Raw genomic sequence first — 16090 nt, 5'->3', positions numbered from 1 at the left:
TGTTGTAGCCCATCCACCTCAAGGTTCGATGTGTCTGAGAAGCTCTGCTGCTCAGCGCCGTTGTAGAAAAGCGATTATTTGCTCAAACTATTATTAGTTCCAACCAGTCTGTCTCTTCTCACCTCTCTTATCAACAATTTTTATTATTATTATTATTATTTGCACCACTGTATAAAGTCTAGAGACTGTTGTGTGTGAAAATCCCAGAAGTTAATAAACTCAAACCGGCATTTCTGACACCAACCAACCCACCAACATCCTGGCCAACGTCACACAGATTACTTATATATTTTTTTTTTGTCCGTTCTGATGTCTCATTTGAACATTACCCGAAGCTCTTGATCTGTATCTGCATGATTTTATGCATTTGTGCTTCTACCACATGATTTGATGAATCTGTAGGTGTACAAGTGTTCCTAATAAAGTGCTCTGTGAGTGTATATACATACAGCATTTAATATTAGTCATAGGGCTCCACGACATGCCGCATGCAAGCAAACGGTTTCACGGTTGACCGTTTTAGCAAAAACTCCTATTACTGAATGTGTAACAGTTATTTAAATCTGTTTTTCACTCTTGTAAGAGAAGCCAACGTAACGCACCGCCTCAGCACTTTTATTTAAGCATTTGCCGCTGAGCTCCTTCAAAGTGTCAGACAGGTGGTTAAGTTTGTGTTATTTTATTGCTGTGTGGTTGTGTAACCCCACATGGGTTGATTGAATGACGTCCTCCAGGAAAAAAACCCCCAAAAAAACAGTTTTTAAGGTGGCCCACCTGCCAATGGAGTTCAGGTGTACCACCTCATCATGAGGTAGTGTCACGGCCTGGGCGCGTGGCTGCCAGTGAAACGGCTTCACTAGGCTTTATCGATGATGTGACTCCTAATGGCTGAGGCAGGATGAATTCTGAAGTGCACGGAACCGCTCAAATACAGCCGAATGCATCCCAGTGGCCGGCAGGTCATATTGACTTAACGTCATGACTGTAAGAGGTTCTCACTGCCAAAAAATTGAATGGTCTTGACATAACCTGGACCTCAAATGAGTTGCTGTACACTCGCCGAAGATCAAACTGAGAATCCTTTTACAGAAAGCAAACAATAATACCCGGATGGCTACATTACAGAGCACCTGCAGGAAAGACGACGTCAACGTCAAAGAATAAAAACCAATTACTAAGCACTATTATTTTATCACTATAACTTTGTATACGGTCGCGCTAATCCCTGCACGGATCAATATAGAAATATACGTCTAACATGCAGCTCCTTCAAGCTGGTATTCTGCGTTTTATCGTCCAGGTCGTTGCAGACCGAATGGTATTAATAGGTACAAAAACGCTGATGTAGAATACATGTCGCAGAAACTCGGAGCACTTTAGTGATTTAAAAACACACTGTGAGATGAAGTTGTGTGTGTACTTACTCAGTGTCCTTAGTGATGATTGTACCGGCTGTTAATGAGCTGTTCATCCCTGACACTCCACTTCATTCATCTTCCAGATGCTAATAAAAATGATGCTGCTGATGTTCAGATGGACAGCCAGGTAGATCAAGGTAAGCCAACGATTCTTTTTCAAAGTGCAGGTGGAAAATGTCTTTTTTGTGCGTGAATGTATAATATGCAATTATACAGTGGGTTCGGAAAGTATTCAGACCCCTTCGGTTTACGCACACTTTGTTGCGTCACGTTGTGTGTAAATTGACTTTTTTTTGGACGTCAGTTTACAGTTTTCTTGGTTGTGCTTGAGATTTTACAAATTTATTAAAAAATCAAAAATCTCTCGTTTAGACGAGTATTCAGACCCTTTATTCCGTACTTTGTGAAGCACTTATAGCATCAAGACTTCTTGGGTAGTCTCTACAACTTTTGCACACCTGCATTTGGGCAGTTTCACCCGTTCTTCCTGGCAGATCCTCTCGAGCTCATTCAGATCGGATTTGGAGCTCCGGTGAACTGGCATCTCTCTCCACAGGTTCACAGAAGTCTCAGCTTTGGCTGAGCTTACTCAGACATTCTAAGACTTTATCTTGGATACATGCTTTGGGTCATTATTGTGCTGTAAGGTGAACCTTCGCCCCGGGTTGTGGTTGTGTGCGCTCTGGAGCAGGTGTTCTTCAAGGACCTCTCTGTATTTGGCTTCATTCATCCTCCCCTCAAATCCGAACCACTGTCGCTGAGACAGTGGACACTCATAGCATGATGCTGCCACCTCCAGGCTGGCCATACGGCATCGCCGTAGAGATGGTATTAGTCAGTTGATGAGAAGTACATGGTTTTGTACCAGATGTAACACTTTGAGTTCAGCCTAAAATGTTCTGTTTTTGTTTCATCAGTACAGAGAATCTTTTTTTTTTTTTTTTTTTTTTTTCCTCATGCTCTCAGACTCCTAAATGCTTGCCATATGCCTTTTACTCAGGAATGGCTCCTGGCACTTCCAGCACTCTACCATTACCAAGGCCACACTGATGGAGTATTTGTGAGATGGATGTCTTTCAGGCAGGTTCTTATTACAGAATCAGTACTGTTACAATGGCCATTGGGTTCTTGGTAACCTCCTTGTCCAAGGTCCTTCTAACCTGTTTACTGAGTTTGGCCAGACGATCAGCTCTAGGAAGGGTCGTGGTGCTTTTAAACTTTTTCCTATATCACGGTGATGGAGTCCACCATGCTCCTGGGAATGTTCACTGCTTCAGAAATGGTTTTATACCCTTTCCCAGATCTATGTCTCGACACAATTTGATCGTGGCTGTCTAGGCAGAGTTCCTTGGATTTGGGTCTGACACACAATGTGAATTGTGGGAACCCATACACTCATGTGTGCCATTCTAAATCATGTCCAATGTATTGAATTTGCGACAGGCAGACTCCAGTCACGTTCTAGGGGCATCTCAAGGTAATCAAAGCACACAGGATGCACCTGAGCTCGATTTTGAGTGCTTTTAGGCAGGGGTCTGAATACTTATCTCAATAACAGATTTCTGTTGGGTTTTTTTTTTTTTTTCTTCCATTTCTAAAAACGTTTTTAAAAACTTTGTTGTGACAAAAGTCAATTGGATCAATTCTAATTAACCCTATAACACAATAAAACTAAAGGAGTCTGGATAATTTCCGAACCCACTGTAAACATGAGGTGTTTTTTTTCTTTAAATTAATCGGAAATATTTAATTGCCAGTATTCTAAAGTTGTGGTATAACTAAAAATAACTAGGGGTCTCTTTTTGGGGTGTTGGTCAGTACACTGTGTGACGGCCCTCTTTAACTGTGGCAGCATACAGTCATGTCACACAAGCAGCTCAGATTCTCTTGATTTTTCTGTCCCCATATCCACAGCGAAGGCAAACATCCTCCTCGTCAATCTGTATTACCGATGATGATTAGCCATCTAATCTAGAAAGCGAGTTAGGCTGTGATTCATTAACTAATACTAGCTGGCACTGATGAGAGCGTTTTCCTGTGGAAAGAACATAGCACTTTAGAGATATATAGACAAACTGTGACATGCTGTGGAGTATTTACTCAGTGTTCCTAGTGGATGTTGCATCAAGAGTTAATGAGCTGTTTCTCTCTGCCACTGCGTTTTTCATTTTCCAGATGTTGAGATGATGAGCCAGGGAGGTAAGCTGATGTTGCTTTATTCACACTTCAGGACAATTTTGGTTTTGGCACACGTTAGATTTACTTGACGTTACAGATGTAATTGATCCAGATTTGTGCAGGAGATGCACGCTCCAGCATGCGCAGCATATACAGGAGCGCACGCACAGATTGAGTCTCCAGCGCTGAGTTCCAAAGTGAACAGCAAACCGCACCTCAGTACACACTAGCCTCATCATTATTATACAGTATGTTTCAACAGTGACGACGGTTCTCTCTCCTGTGAATTTTGGGTTTTAATTCCAGCTTGGAAGCTTGATTAGATATTGATCCCGGAAGCTCCGTGGTGGGATTGTACACACTGTTCTGATGACAAAAGGATAAGTGTGTTTGTAAGATCTAGATAATGAAATCGTGTGCATCTTCTGATTTTTTTTTCTTTCTGATTGTAGATGCGGATGTGGACGTGGACCATCCTGACCCACCAAGCGAGCAACCAGGTATAGAATGACTACTCCAGGTGTTATTTTCTACTTCAAGCACATGAAATTGAGGTGCCTTTATTTCCTTATTGTCAGAGAGGAATGAGACTAGAGCTCGATTTTCATGTAGGCACAAGAGAAAAAAACTAAAAAACAAGAGGAAAAAAAACTCATTCAAAATGTAAACGTATTAAATTCATCACAGCAATATATATATATAGAGAGAGAGAGAGAGAGAGAGAGCAAGAGAGAGAGAGAATGTCACATGTATAAAATCCAAATGTACAAAATTCCTATTCAAATACTTTTGTCAGCTTTCAAGCTCCATAGTGGACTAGCTATTGAATTTATGGTTTTATTCCACCCCCGCATCAAAGAGACGAGAAATGAACCGTTAGCAACACCGTGTGTAGGACGCTAACGTGTGCGAGCATCTACTAAAGTCCACGAAACAGAAGATGTATTTGTTCTAAGTGTTGTGGGTCAGTGTGTTATTTCTGACACACATTTAAAAACACTACATTTGAGATGTAGAATTTTGACATGAAGAGCACAGGGGTGTTGAGGCTTATACACACACGATTTAAGTGCAGCTCTTAAATCCACCACTTCATCATCATCATCATCATAATGTAAAGACTTCAGTGGAGTGGTTTTTTTTGTTTTGTAATCCTGGCTTGATCAGCCATGAACACATCTCATTACGAGCAGGGAGAGTGTTTGTAGGATAGGTCATTACTGAGGGAATGAGAAACACACAGGTGTGAGTGTTTCATGAAAACACACACACACACACACACATCCTGCTCATCTACAAATGTTTCACCTGCACATTTAGACATTCCTCTGACTCTTTAGTCATTCACACTTTCTTTCTCTCTCTCTCACACACACACACACTGAAGTTGCTCCTCATCCCTCAGGGCATCTGACTTATAAGAAGGAGCCATTACTGTCAAACTCTGAGGCAGGAGTCTCAAACGCTGATCCCATCTTCACTGTGTCTCCCACTGTTCTGCTCTGTGCTACAGTTCCACATTTACATACCTCGAAGCAGCAGCTTGTGCCCCCCCACCGCTGTGATTTAGTTTTACTCTCCCAGCATTGACAGCCGTGTCACCATCACCATCCTCAAGTGCCCATTTCTTGGATTTGCTTTCCGGCCAACAGAAGCAAAGCTAATGTTCGTCTTGGCCCGTGCCCAAAAACAAGCACTCTTTGCAATTATGCTGCAAACGGTGGGGGGAAAAAAAGAGGAATAAAAAGAAATGTATGGGAGAGACCAGGTGAAGCAGCACTACTTAAAACTGAGCCACATTCTCAAATTAGCATGGAACACCTGCAAGCCATGTTTAATGATGTCCAGGGGTGTGTGTTTATTCAGCTGATAGATGAATAGGTCTCCTAATTTAACTATAAATAAGGGTACCTACATAGTGCCTTTAGAAAACATTCATACGCATTGCATAAGTTATAAGTTTAAAGAACTGCTGGAGAGTTTATGAGAAGTTTGTCAGGACTTGAGGTCTTACGTGCCTGTATGTGTACATGGAAGGCAGAACAGAGAGGAACCATCAGTTAACTTTTAGGTAGATTGATCAAGAATGTTACTGTAATTGTTTATACTGATCTTGCACGTTACTGGTTTATTATTTTTTTTTACCAACAATGCATTCATGAGACTTTCTATAAGCTGCATTATAATGGCCAAATGTAGGTGGACACCTGGCCATCACACTCAAACGCGGGCCTTCCCCAAACTGCTTAATTGTATAGAAAGTCTATGTATGCTGTAGCATTAAGATTTCCCTTCACTGGAACTAAGAGGCCCAAACCTGTTCCTGCGCACAAAGCGAGCTCCATGAAGACATGGTTTGCCAAGGTTGGTGTAGAAGAACTCAAGTGACCTGAACACCTTTGGGATAAACTGGAACACCGACTGCACCCCAGACCTCCTCACACAATGCTCCTGTAGCTTTATGGCCAAACCCCCCCCCCCCCCCCCCATGAATTAATTTAAATGTATTTACTATACTTGCTTCATAAATGAATTCAGTTTTCTAGGAAGAGTTCTGAATGTAAATGCACCAGCATCCCATCAGTTGAAAACCACGTCTCTAAATTCAAAGTAAGATGACAGATGGACACTTCATAGAGGATTGCTCAGTACTGCACACTGCTTATGAATCTGTTATAAAGGCCCTATCTGAAATGGTATATTTTTTTAAAAAAAAGACCTCTTTTTTTTTCTTCCTGTGTTCTTTTATTCTCCCAGAAACTTGCACTTCAGCCGCTGAAAATCCTGCAAAGGAAATAACTACAGAAGGAAGTGACCCCGGTAAGATTCGCCTCTGAAATATTTCCCAACGCTTTTAAGTGATTATTAATGGCGTTATGGTTAGAAATGTTCACGGCATGATAACTTAGTCTCGATACATAAAATAAAAAAAAAGAATTGTTCTTTCTTGGATTAAATTATGTATCCTGTCATTATAAGATAAGGCAGAGTAGCGGTGTAAGTGCGGGGGTAACGGTGTAACGTGGTTACAGTACTAGTGGTGTACCCTGCGCTGAGAAACAGAGGTTTCTGTAGTATGATTTAGTGCGAGTCCAAAGGAAAGAGCTTGGGAAATGTCTGTGGTGTCCCAGCTAGATAAAAAAGTGATGAACCGCTGGAGTAAGGAGGAAACCTAGTGGACAGCAATGCCCGGAAATGCATTTTAATCAGCATTCTGAAAACGTTGGTGGTGAGGTTGCCATCTGGTCATACAGCTTGACTAACCGTGATGATGCGAATGGTTACACACCTGACTTTGAGCCTGTATATACGTACATACAGCTATATTTTGTATACGCTTTTAATACCTATGTAACTTTCTCAAATTTCTCCTACAGTAGGCACAATATTGTTCAGTCCAGTTCTGTTTGAATTTCAAGCCAGAGTCATTGTATCAAAAGAACACTGGATCCAGCCCTGTACAAATTAAACACCATTAATGACTACATGGTAGGACCAAGGGTAACTTTAAGGTCCAAAATGAAAAGAGAAAAAAAAAACACACACACTTCACCAACCTTTGCACAAATGAGCACAAGTTAGCGTGTATGAAGTTCTTACAAATTTAAAATCAATCACATCGTCACAGCATAATACAGTAGGTAATTACCCCATGTGATGGATGGTTTTATTTTCTTCTTTGACGATAGATGTGTGTTGTGTGACTGAGTGTGTTGGAGAGTACCATTGTGATCTCCATTAACATTAGCACCACTAAGCGCATCAGAATAGTTATGTTGTGTGTGTGTGTGTGTTCCATGTTTTCCATTTGCATGTTTTTTCACCTTTGCCTGTGTGCATGCGGTGCAAAATGGATGGCCTTCACCACTGCCACATAATCCACTCAGGAGTACACACAGATGTTAGCTGGAACCCCACAGATGAATCCTGCATTCCATTTATAGTGTGTCTGTGTGTGTGCGCACTCTGCCAGAAACAGCATGCTTAAACCCAGTGCAATTAAAGGCATTAGACTGAACCAGCTGCTTCATCTTTCTCCCAAAATTAAACTTGTGTAACGTGGGCTTCAGTAGTAGGTCAGCTTTTTCATCTGTATTCAGGATGTCATTTGTAATTCATAAGATGTCAACAAGGGACGAACAATTACGAGAGCATTTAGTGGCACTCTGAATAACGTGAACTGTGAATCTCAGGCTTTTGACTGAAACCCTGAAGCAGTGAGAAGCAGCAGCTGAGCTTTTAGTGTATTAAAAAAAAAAAATCACTATTAGTCTATAATTTAGCCAAAGTGCAGGTGCAATCCTACAAACTCTAATTTCAGCATGGTTTGATCCGAAGAAAAAGGACTGAAATTATAATTATTTAACATTTAAAGCTGTTCAAAATAGCGAAATGCTCAATACGAGTCTGTTCTGGTCTGTTTCACTTCATTCTAATCTCAAGGAAAAACGCTGCCCTGAAACGCATTACGTTTGTTTATATTAAAATACAGGGAAGGAAAATAAGTATTCGGACAGTTTTTTTTTTGTTTTGTTACCTAACACACTGCCAATGCATAAAGCCATGGGATGAGTATTCAGACACCAAAAATTACCAAGTACTTTGTTGCAAAGCACTTAGAGATTTGAGACGTCTACAGTAAGAAGTGCAGCACTGTGGTTCAATTTCAGCCCGTTCCTCTTGGCCAATCATCTTCAATCCCCTAAACAATAAGAAACAAACGTAGTATTTAGAATACAGAATCCACTCAATATATACCCAATATACTGTATCAATAAAACTATACCAAATTCATTTATCTTTACCGTTATGAAAACATGGTACGCCACGTTCAAGGCATTCTGACACGACGTAGCTAACGAGCTGTAATGATAATGAGTCTTTATTGGTCACATATACAGTAGAGCACAGTGAAATTGTTTTCTTCGCATATCCCAGCCTGTCAGGAAGCTGGGGTCAGAGCGCAGGGTCAGCCATGATACGGCGCCCCCTGGAGCAGAAAGGGTTAAGGGCCTCGCTCAAGGGCCCAACAGTGGCGGCTTGGCAGTGCTTCCGATCAGTAACCCAGAGCCTTAACCGCTAAGCCACCACTGCCCCTCTAGGAGAACATGTATATATGTGGCAATCCAGGCAGTTAATGTGGTGGCGTTACAAGTTTGTCAACTTAGAAACCGACAAGGTTTTAAGCAGTAACCTTGTTAGCCAGTCAGTTAGCAAGACTCCTTCTCTATCCTGTAAGAACTCTTTGTGGGATCTCTTATTTATATCTCTGAGATTGCTTCAGTACAGAGGTCTAAGGAAAGAAATTGTTTCTGATTTATAAAAAGTCAGTTTTCACTTCTCGTCACCAGCCTTCTTTTCCACTGTCGAGTCACGCCAGATGCAGAGTTTGACAAGTGTGCATCATCATATTAACTACTCTGTTCCGTAGGGATCACAGTATTGATGGGGTTGTGTTTTTTTTCAGGCATGACTCCGTTTTTCTAGGAAATATATGAAAAAGGTTTTGTTGTTGTTGTTTTTTAAACTGTGATATTGTGGCGATCTTGTCCGTGTCATTTAGACCTGGGAGTAAGAAGGAAAAATAATAACAACTAGAACATGGCTGCATTACAATATTGAAAAGATTATTGCCAGTATTTCATATTTTCCACACACAGACAGCGCAGAAAACAGATTTCTTAGACCAAAGGAAACCTCGGGCTGGCTGGCCGTGTCGATACCCGGTCAACAAAGCATCACGGGACACGCTGAGCTTCTCCTCAATGACGAGAGCTTAAATCCTCATCCCGCTATGGCGCGCACACACTCGACTCACAGCATGGAGGAAGCAGATTGTGACAAATCGGAGCTTTAAGTCATGCTGATCAGTCTTGCGAGGGCACTCAACCAATTCCCCAACACTAGGGCAAAGAAATATTATTTCAAGCAGGTTCAAATGGAGACTTTTTTACCATTTAACACTCGTTCTCTGATCAATAAAACCTCCAGCTGGCTCTGTAGCACGTCTGTAGAGCAAGGTGCATGGGTAAGAGTATGAGGAAAAAAATCTAAGTGGGAAGGTTTTTTTTTTTTGGTTTGTTTGAGGATCTTGCCATGTGTGTTATTTATTTCAAATAGAAAATATCTAGACAGGTTTTTTCACTTACCTGAAAAGCAGCTGATCCACACGAAGCAGCTTTACAGAAATCGAGATATTTAGATGCCTAAGGAGCAAGGCAGAAGCGACAATGGCAAGGAAAATTCCCTAAGGAAGAACCATTGAGAGGAACCAGACTCGAAAGAGAACACATCTTGTTCAAGCCGGATTTCGATCACTGAATCGTCATTCAGTTATATAGGGAAAAGCCATTGTATAAGCCATACATGTACAGTACTACATGTAGCCTTTTGAAAGGATACAGAGTGTGCACCAACAATCCTGGGATACGCAGAAGACTTTATGATCACAGCAGTCGATAGGACGTGCAAGTTTGTATTATTACCCGGTGATAAATTATATCGTACAAAGTGTATTGTATGGGATGGGAGAGGGCTTTGAGCTGTGTAGGAGAAATGAGCCGCTATGTGAGAGATCCATCCACTCATTCCACTTGCATGCCCTGCTAGCAGAAGACACGATTATCATTAGCATTATTAGCAGACATGAGCTCCAGCATGGCTCCATTATATTATGCTATTTTTAAGGAGTAAAGTTTTTACAGAAAAATAACTATATCCTAAGTACTGCTTTTAAAATTTTGCTATGTATTCTGTTACAGTCCACGCACTGTGTTGCATTGTAAAAAGCCGTTAATTCCTTCTTTGGAGTTGCTTATCTCTCTGTGTGTGTGTGTGTTTAAAGTGGAGGATGAGAAGTCAGCAGGAGAAAGCAAACCCAAGCAAGAGAAAGAGAAGCATGAGGAAAAGAATGGCGATTCAGAGGAAGGCACTGGTAGTGCTGGTAAGTTCTCCACTAATTTCACACAGACATCAAGATCAAGACAGCGTTTCTAGCAAAATACATGCAGCAAACTGATCAATTTGATACCTAAACAGATTCTTAAGCTTTTTTATAACACCCCCCCAAGAAAAAAAAAACAACAACGCATGACTCCTACTTTAATCTGAGCTCATGTGTAGCATATCTGCTTTTTGTTAGACTGCGACATGGTTGTGCGTATGAAGGCATGCCCTCACTCTGATGGATAATTCAAACCAAGTCACAGATACCCCTCTTCTATTCATAAGCAGCATTCAAATTTGTCTCTGGGCACCATTATTAAAAATGATAACTGTAATCTGGCTGCCTGCTGGCCATGCAGTTTAGATTGGCTGGCTTTGAAAGGGCTAATAAAATAGGCAGACACTGTTGGGCTGTTTGAATTATGGATCAAAACAGTTTGAGGACTGAATTAGAATAGGGGTGAGGCGGATTTATCAAAGCCTTCAGTTTGTTAATCCTACTTTCCCACTCAAGGGGCCGAGAAGGAGAACAGTGCTGGAGAGAAGACTGAGAATGCTCCTGCTGATGCAAAACAAGAAGATGAGGAAGGTACAAGTCCATATTTTTTTTAGAACTTACACTTATTCAAGATCTACGCATGTATATTTATTTATTTGGACCATGTTGTAGGGACTAGCTGTGGGATTTGAACCAACAGCTTTTGGTCTTTGAACTTTCACTATGCACCTGATGTAATGGAAAAAGTGTACAGATTCAAATAAGCAAGGGTGATGTGATTGGAAGTCATAAGACAAGGTACAAACTCTAACCCTGACCTTAACCTTTGTTGTTCAGTTGTTGCAAGTATGTTGGATATATTGATGTAGGTGATCTACAAAGAATAACTGCATGAAAGATATTACAAGCTGAGTAAATTATTCTTAATAGTTTTGCTAAGTTCTGAGACGCTCCACAAGAAATACACTCCTGGGAGACGTTCCCCAATTGACACAGGATACATCTGAGCAGTTGAGGGTTAAGGGGTCTTGCTCACGGAACCAACAGTGCTAGCTTGGCAGTGGTCCGATTCGAACTCACAACCATCTGATCAATAGTCCAAAGCTTTAACCCCTGAGTCACCAGTCCCAAAAATATAATACCTACTCACAGGTTGTGTTCATTTTCTTTAGCAAACTCTGCTCAGAATTGACTTTCAGGCTGTAAAATGAATTGAGTTTCAATGATTCCACCCTCTATATTGAAACTAAATTAAGGCAAAACGTATCAACTCTGTAATGTTCTGCTGCTATGCTGTGAAGAGCGTCGTTACTTTTTTTTTGTTTTGTTTTTTTGCGCATGTGTGGTCACTTAAACCTATACTCATTGAGCCACGTTTTTGTCAGGTACAGTATAGGTGACTTGGTAGCAGTGCAGCAGTGTTGGTGGGATTTTTAATCATCTTAAATATGCACTTTTGAGAAACAGTCCAGCTACCAGTAATATCCAGCAATAATAATAAATTTTCTTTTTATACAGCGCCTTTAAAGCAGCTTCTCAAGGCACTTTACACAGTAAGAAATTACCAAGAAAATAAAAAAAATAAAAAATTACGCAGATAAAAAACACAAAACAGACTTGAATACAAAATGGTTCAATGCTTCTCACACAGTTTGCTGTCGCTCAATGACTCTGCAGCACACAAATTAAAGGGAAGCTCTTTTATCCCAAAGCCACATGTAAATAAATCCAGCTTTGCAAAGGGCGAGAAAAGAAAGAGCTGCAGAATTGAAAATTGAGTCCCATCTCTTTCAGACAGGTAAAGATTTAAAGTAATGGCCCCAGAGCCTCAGTGGTTTTAAATGAGCTTGGCCTTCGCACTGTGTTGAACAAAGTGCATCCAGGTTCTGATCATATATTACTGTTTAGAGGGCACACCATGTCTTGCTGTCTGTGGGTTTTGTGTTTTTTTGTGTGTTTTTTTTGTGGGGGGGGTATTATATTTTGGGTTGTATTATATTTAGCTTTTGATCACATACCAATGATTTCCAGACACTTGCTGTTGACATGCTGTAGGTGCTGTGCAGATCTTGGGTGAATCTTAATTATGTGTGTGTTATTTTAATGTAGGAATATTTCACTGGGATCAAGCTGTGATAGACAGGACTGAGTTGAGTGGGTGTGTGAGTGAGTGTACATTGGCGGAGAGGTATAGGGTGTTGAAGTCAAGCTAAGTGTGCGTGGGAGGAAAGCTTGAACAGACAGGAACGGAAGCAGGCCAGCCACTGGTGACACATATGCACACACACACACTCACTCAATCATGTATGTACACACGCTCACATCAGGCTGTCCATATGCGTTAGAAACGGAGATGCTGCTTGGACCTATTGCATTTATTCATTCTCTTTCTTTTTTCTGTCTCTCTCACCCTCTTTCTGTCTGTACCTTCCCTGTTCTCACTGCCTGCTGTCTTTGTGTACATTTTATGTGTACATTTAAATGTTAGATTGAAATACTATATATATATAATATAGTAATTCCAGCTGCGAGAGAGAGAAAAGGCTGGTGAAAGAATGGCTTTTTGTAGCTGGTATAACGTAACAGTAATTGATAACGGGAACTAACTTTTACCATAACATTACAATTTCGATTGCAGTTTCATTTCTTAAACAGATCCATTTTGCTCTCTATCTGCGTGTAGTTTCTTGTAATCAACTTCAGGATGGTAACAGTGACTCGGCCTTGCACCAGGCCACATGATGCCACCACATTGTTGATTGTTTTCCTCTAACGGCATGCCTCCAAGTGCATTATTCATTGCTGAATAATTCTGAGCTGTGAACTTTGACCTGTTAGTTGTGGCTGTATAACAATGCTATATACACTATTTGGCCAAATGTTTGTGAACACCTGACCATCACACCCATTTGCGGTACTTCCCTAAACTGTTGCCACAAAGGTAGAAGCACGTAATTGTATGAAATGTTTTTGTTTACATTCTGTAGCATTAATACTTCCATTTACTGGAACTAAGAGGCCCAAACATGTTCCAGAATGACAACGCTCTTGTGCACAAAGCGAGATCCGTGAAGACATGGTTTGCCAAGATTGACCTGACCTCAACCCCAATGAACACCTTTGGGGTGAACTGTAACACCACCTGCACTCCAGACCTCCTCTACCAACATCAGTACCTGACCTCACTAATATTCTTGTAGCTGAATGAACACACATCCCCACAGCCACGCTCCAACATTAGTGGAAAGCCTTCCCAGAAGAATGGAGGTTATTATAACAACAAAGGGGGACTAAATCTGGAATGGGATGTTCAGCAAGAACATACAGATGTGACGGTCAGGTGTCCGTAAATTTTTGCCCACGTAGTGTATTTCAATGGTCTTAATTTTACTTTAAAGCAGTTAGGAAATGCAGAGGGAATAATGTAACAGATTGTTTCCACTGTAATGAGACTAAAGAAGCAGCATTCTTTAAGTGATTGCTTTTACACAAGCCAGAGATGAGATTTAGCTTCATGCAGCATTAACTGTTCCTGTATGCCATGCATTTTTTTTTTTTTTTTTTAATCTCTGTAAAAGTACAAGGCAGTACTTTTGTTGCAAAGTAGGAACATGTTGGATGTTTTTTCCACAAATGTTAGTTTCTCAGTTGTTACAGGTCAGGCTTTTTTCTTCCCCCCCCAGCACTGACTAAACCAGGCAATGCTAGCACACACTTTTGATCTTCCCCTGATTTTTATGTGTGAGCTGACCTGGAGAAAACAGCTTTCAATTTATACTTGGTGGTATAAATATTTTGAATGATATTTTCTTAGAGTTGTCTATTAAATCCAAATCATCATTGAACCAGGCATTTTTGTATATAGATGATACTATACCATAACACACTTTAAAATAGATTGGCGAGCCATAGAAAAGCACAAATCCTTTACAATTCTGCTGTAATATTGACATCAGTGTAATCTCAGCAAACTTTGCTCTCTTCTTAAAAGCTTTTCAGCAGCCATTTCCAATTCTCGCATGTTTTCGGGTCCTTGAGGACTTCATTTTTATGCAAACATTGGAAAGCAACATCGCCGGTCAATTGAATTAAAGAGTCCGAGTTGACCTCTACTCTGGAAGTGTATTCCTGTTATTTCTGTAATATTTACGATTTCTCTAATGTAGATTTTATAGTGACCATCTTCGAGATTGGCAGTTAATGTTATTATTACTACTGTATTACTTGCAGTTTTTGTGCATGGGGAGGGCTCGTTAACGTGGCTTTCACATAATTGCCATAAAATTCAACACAGCTCTTTCAAATCTTTTATTTTCCATAAGATGATCAGTGCGGGCAGGCAGAACGGTCCGAACACCGCGTTAACTAAAGGTCAGATGTTTTCATCTTCTGTGCCATGCTTTACAAATTCATCTCTGCATCATAGAGCAGTGAAAAGGATGGAAGCTATAACAGTTTGGGCTGTTTTATATAGCCCTGTAATTGTCCCTGGAAATGATACAAGCGTGGGGGGGGTTAGGTCTGCGAGGATTTAGTTAAAAAGTGCTGTAATGATTTTGGATGTAAAGCATATGAGAAGGAAACTCATAAGGTAAGCAAATTCTGTTAGCTCCTGCTGATGTTAAGTGAAGCTTTCTCCTGTCTTTCCTTGACTTTTTAATGTGTGTGTGTGTGTGTGTGTGTGTGTGTGTATATATATATATATATATATATATATATATATATATATATATATATATATATATATATATATATATATAAAATATTCACTTACTCTCTTGATTATATAGTAGTAGTTTTGGTCTTACTGCAACAAATTCATAACCGTGCAAAAGTACAGAGTTGCCCTTGAAACGTTTGTCTACTCTTTTGTCTTGTGTCTTTGGAGGGAAGCCTTGCGTTTTCGATATTTCTTTACGAAGCAGCAGAAAACCAATTAATTAAAATAAATTCTTCTGTCTATATCCTTCTAAATGGAGCCTTCTGTACTGGATAATGTAGATATATCAGTAGCACAAGTCATGATTAGCATAAGAGAGGCAAAAGGAGAATGGTGAACATGACTGGAAAATGGAGTCCATTTATTTCAAGTGATCCTACACATCAAACATCTGCCTACATTTTGTCCTTGGAGCACTGAATATAAATAAGTCACCTGGAAGTGTAGGCATTGTAACGTGCATAATGCTTCGAGGTATCCGTCAAGAACATTCGGAGATTTCTGCCGTTTATTTCAACATCAACTTTTAAATTAAATCCATTTCCAATCTTGTTACGCTTTTCATTTGCCTGCCATATTCTCATTCTTCAATACTTCAATAGTATTTTATGCACTCGTTTTTTCTTAATGCTTCATTCAGTTCATGAGCTAAGGGAGCCTATTAATGTACTAATGGAAATCAGTAATACAGTTGACCAATTGACTGTGTGTCTGTAACCATTTAAGTGGCCCTGTAGATAGAAACTTTAGCTGTCTTTTTACCTTTACATGGCATCTTGGTTAAAATCTCCAGTTGCTCAGAAGGCAGAAACTACCGATTTGTCCCTAGAA

At 40.3% G+C, this 16090-nt stretch overlaps 1 protein-coding gene across 3 annotated transcripts in view; it reads left to right on the top strand.

Annotated features, from left to right (window-relative positions):
- Nucleotides 1-16090, top strand: part of macrod2 (mono-ADP ribosylhydrolase 2) — a 608780-nt gene that overhangs the window by 570552 nt on the left and 22138 nt on the right. For 2 of the 3 annotated variants that reach the window (XM_053620436.1, XM_053620434.1), the window contains exons 11-16: nt 1502-1555; nt 3594-3617; nt 4049-4096; nt 6354-6416; nt 10441-10539; nt 11056-11130. In XM_053620436.1, coding sequence (XP_053476411.1) covers nt 1502-1555; nt 3594-3617; nt 4049-4096; nt 6354-6416; nt 10441-10539; nt 11056-11130 — 363 coding nt within the window. The remainder of the gene's footprint in view (nt 1-1501; nt 1556-3593; nt 3618-4048; nt 4097-6353; nt 6417-10440; nt 10540-11055; nt 11131-16090) is intronic. The other variant, XM_053620435.1, reaches the window with a different exon arrangement.

Source organism: Ictalurus furcatus, chromosome 3, assembly GCF_023375685.1.
Source record: "Ictalurus furcatus strain D&B chromosome 3, Billie_1.0, whole genome shotgun sequence".
NCBI lineage: Eukaryota > Metazoa > Chordata > Actinopteri > Siluriformes > Ictaluridae > Ictalurus > Ictalurus furcatus.
The sequence above is the reverse complement of the archived record's forward strand: the minus strand, read 5'-3'. Positions and strand labels throughout refer to the sequence as shown.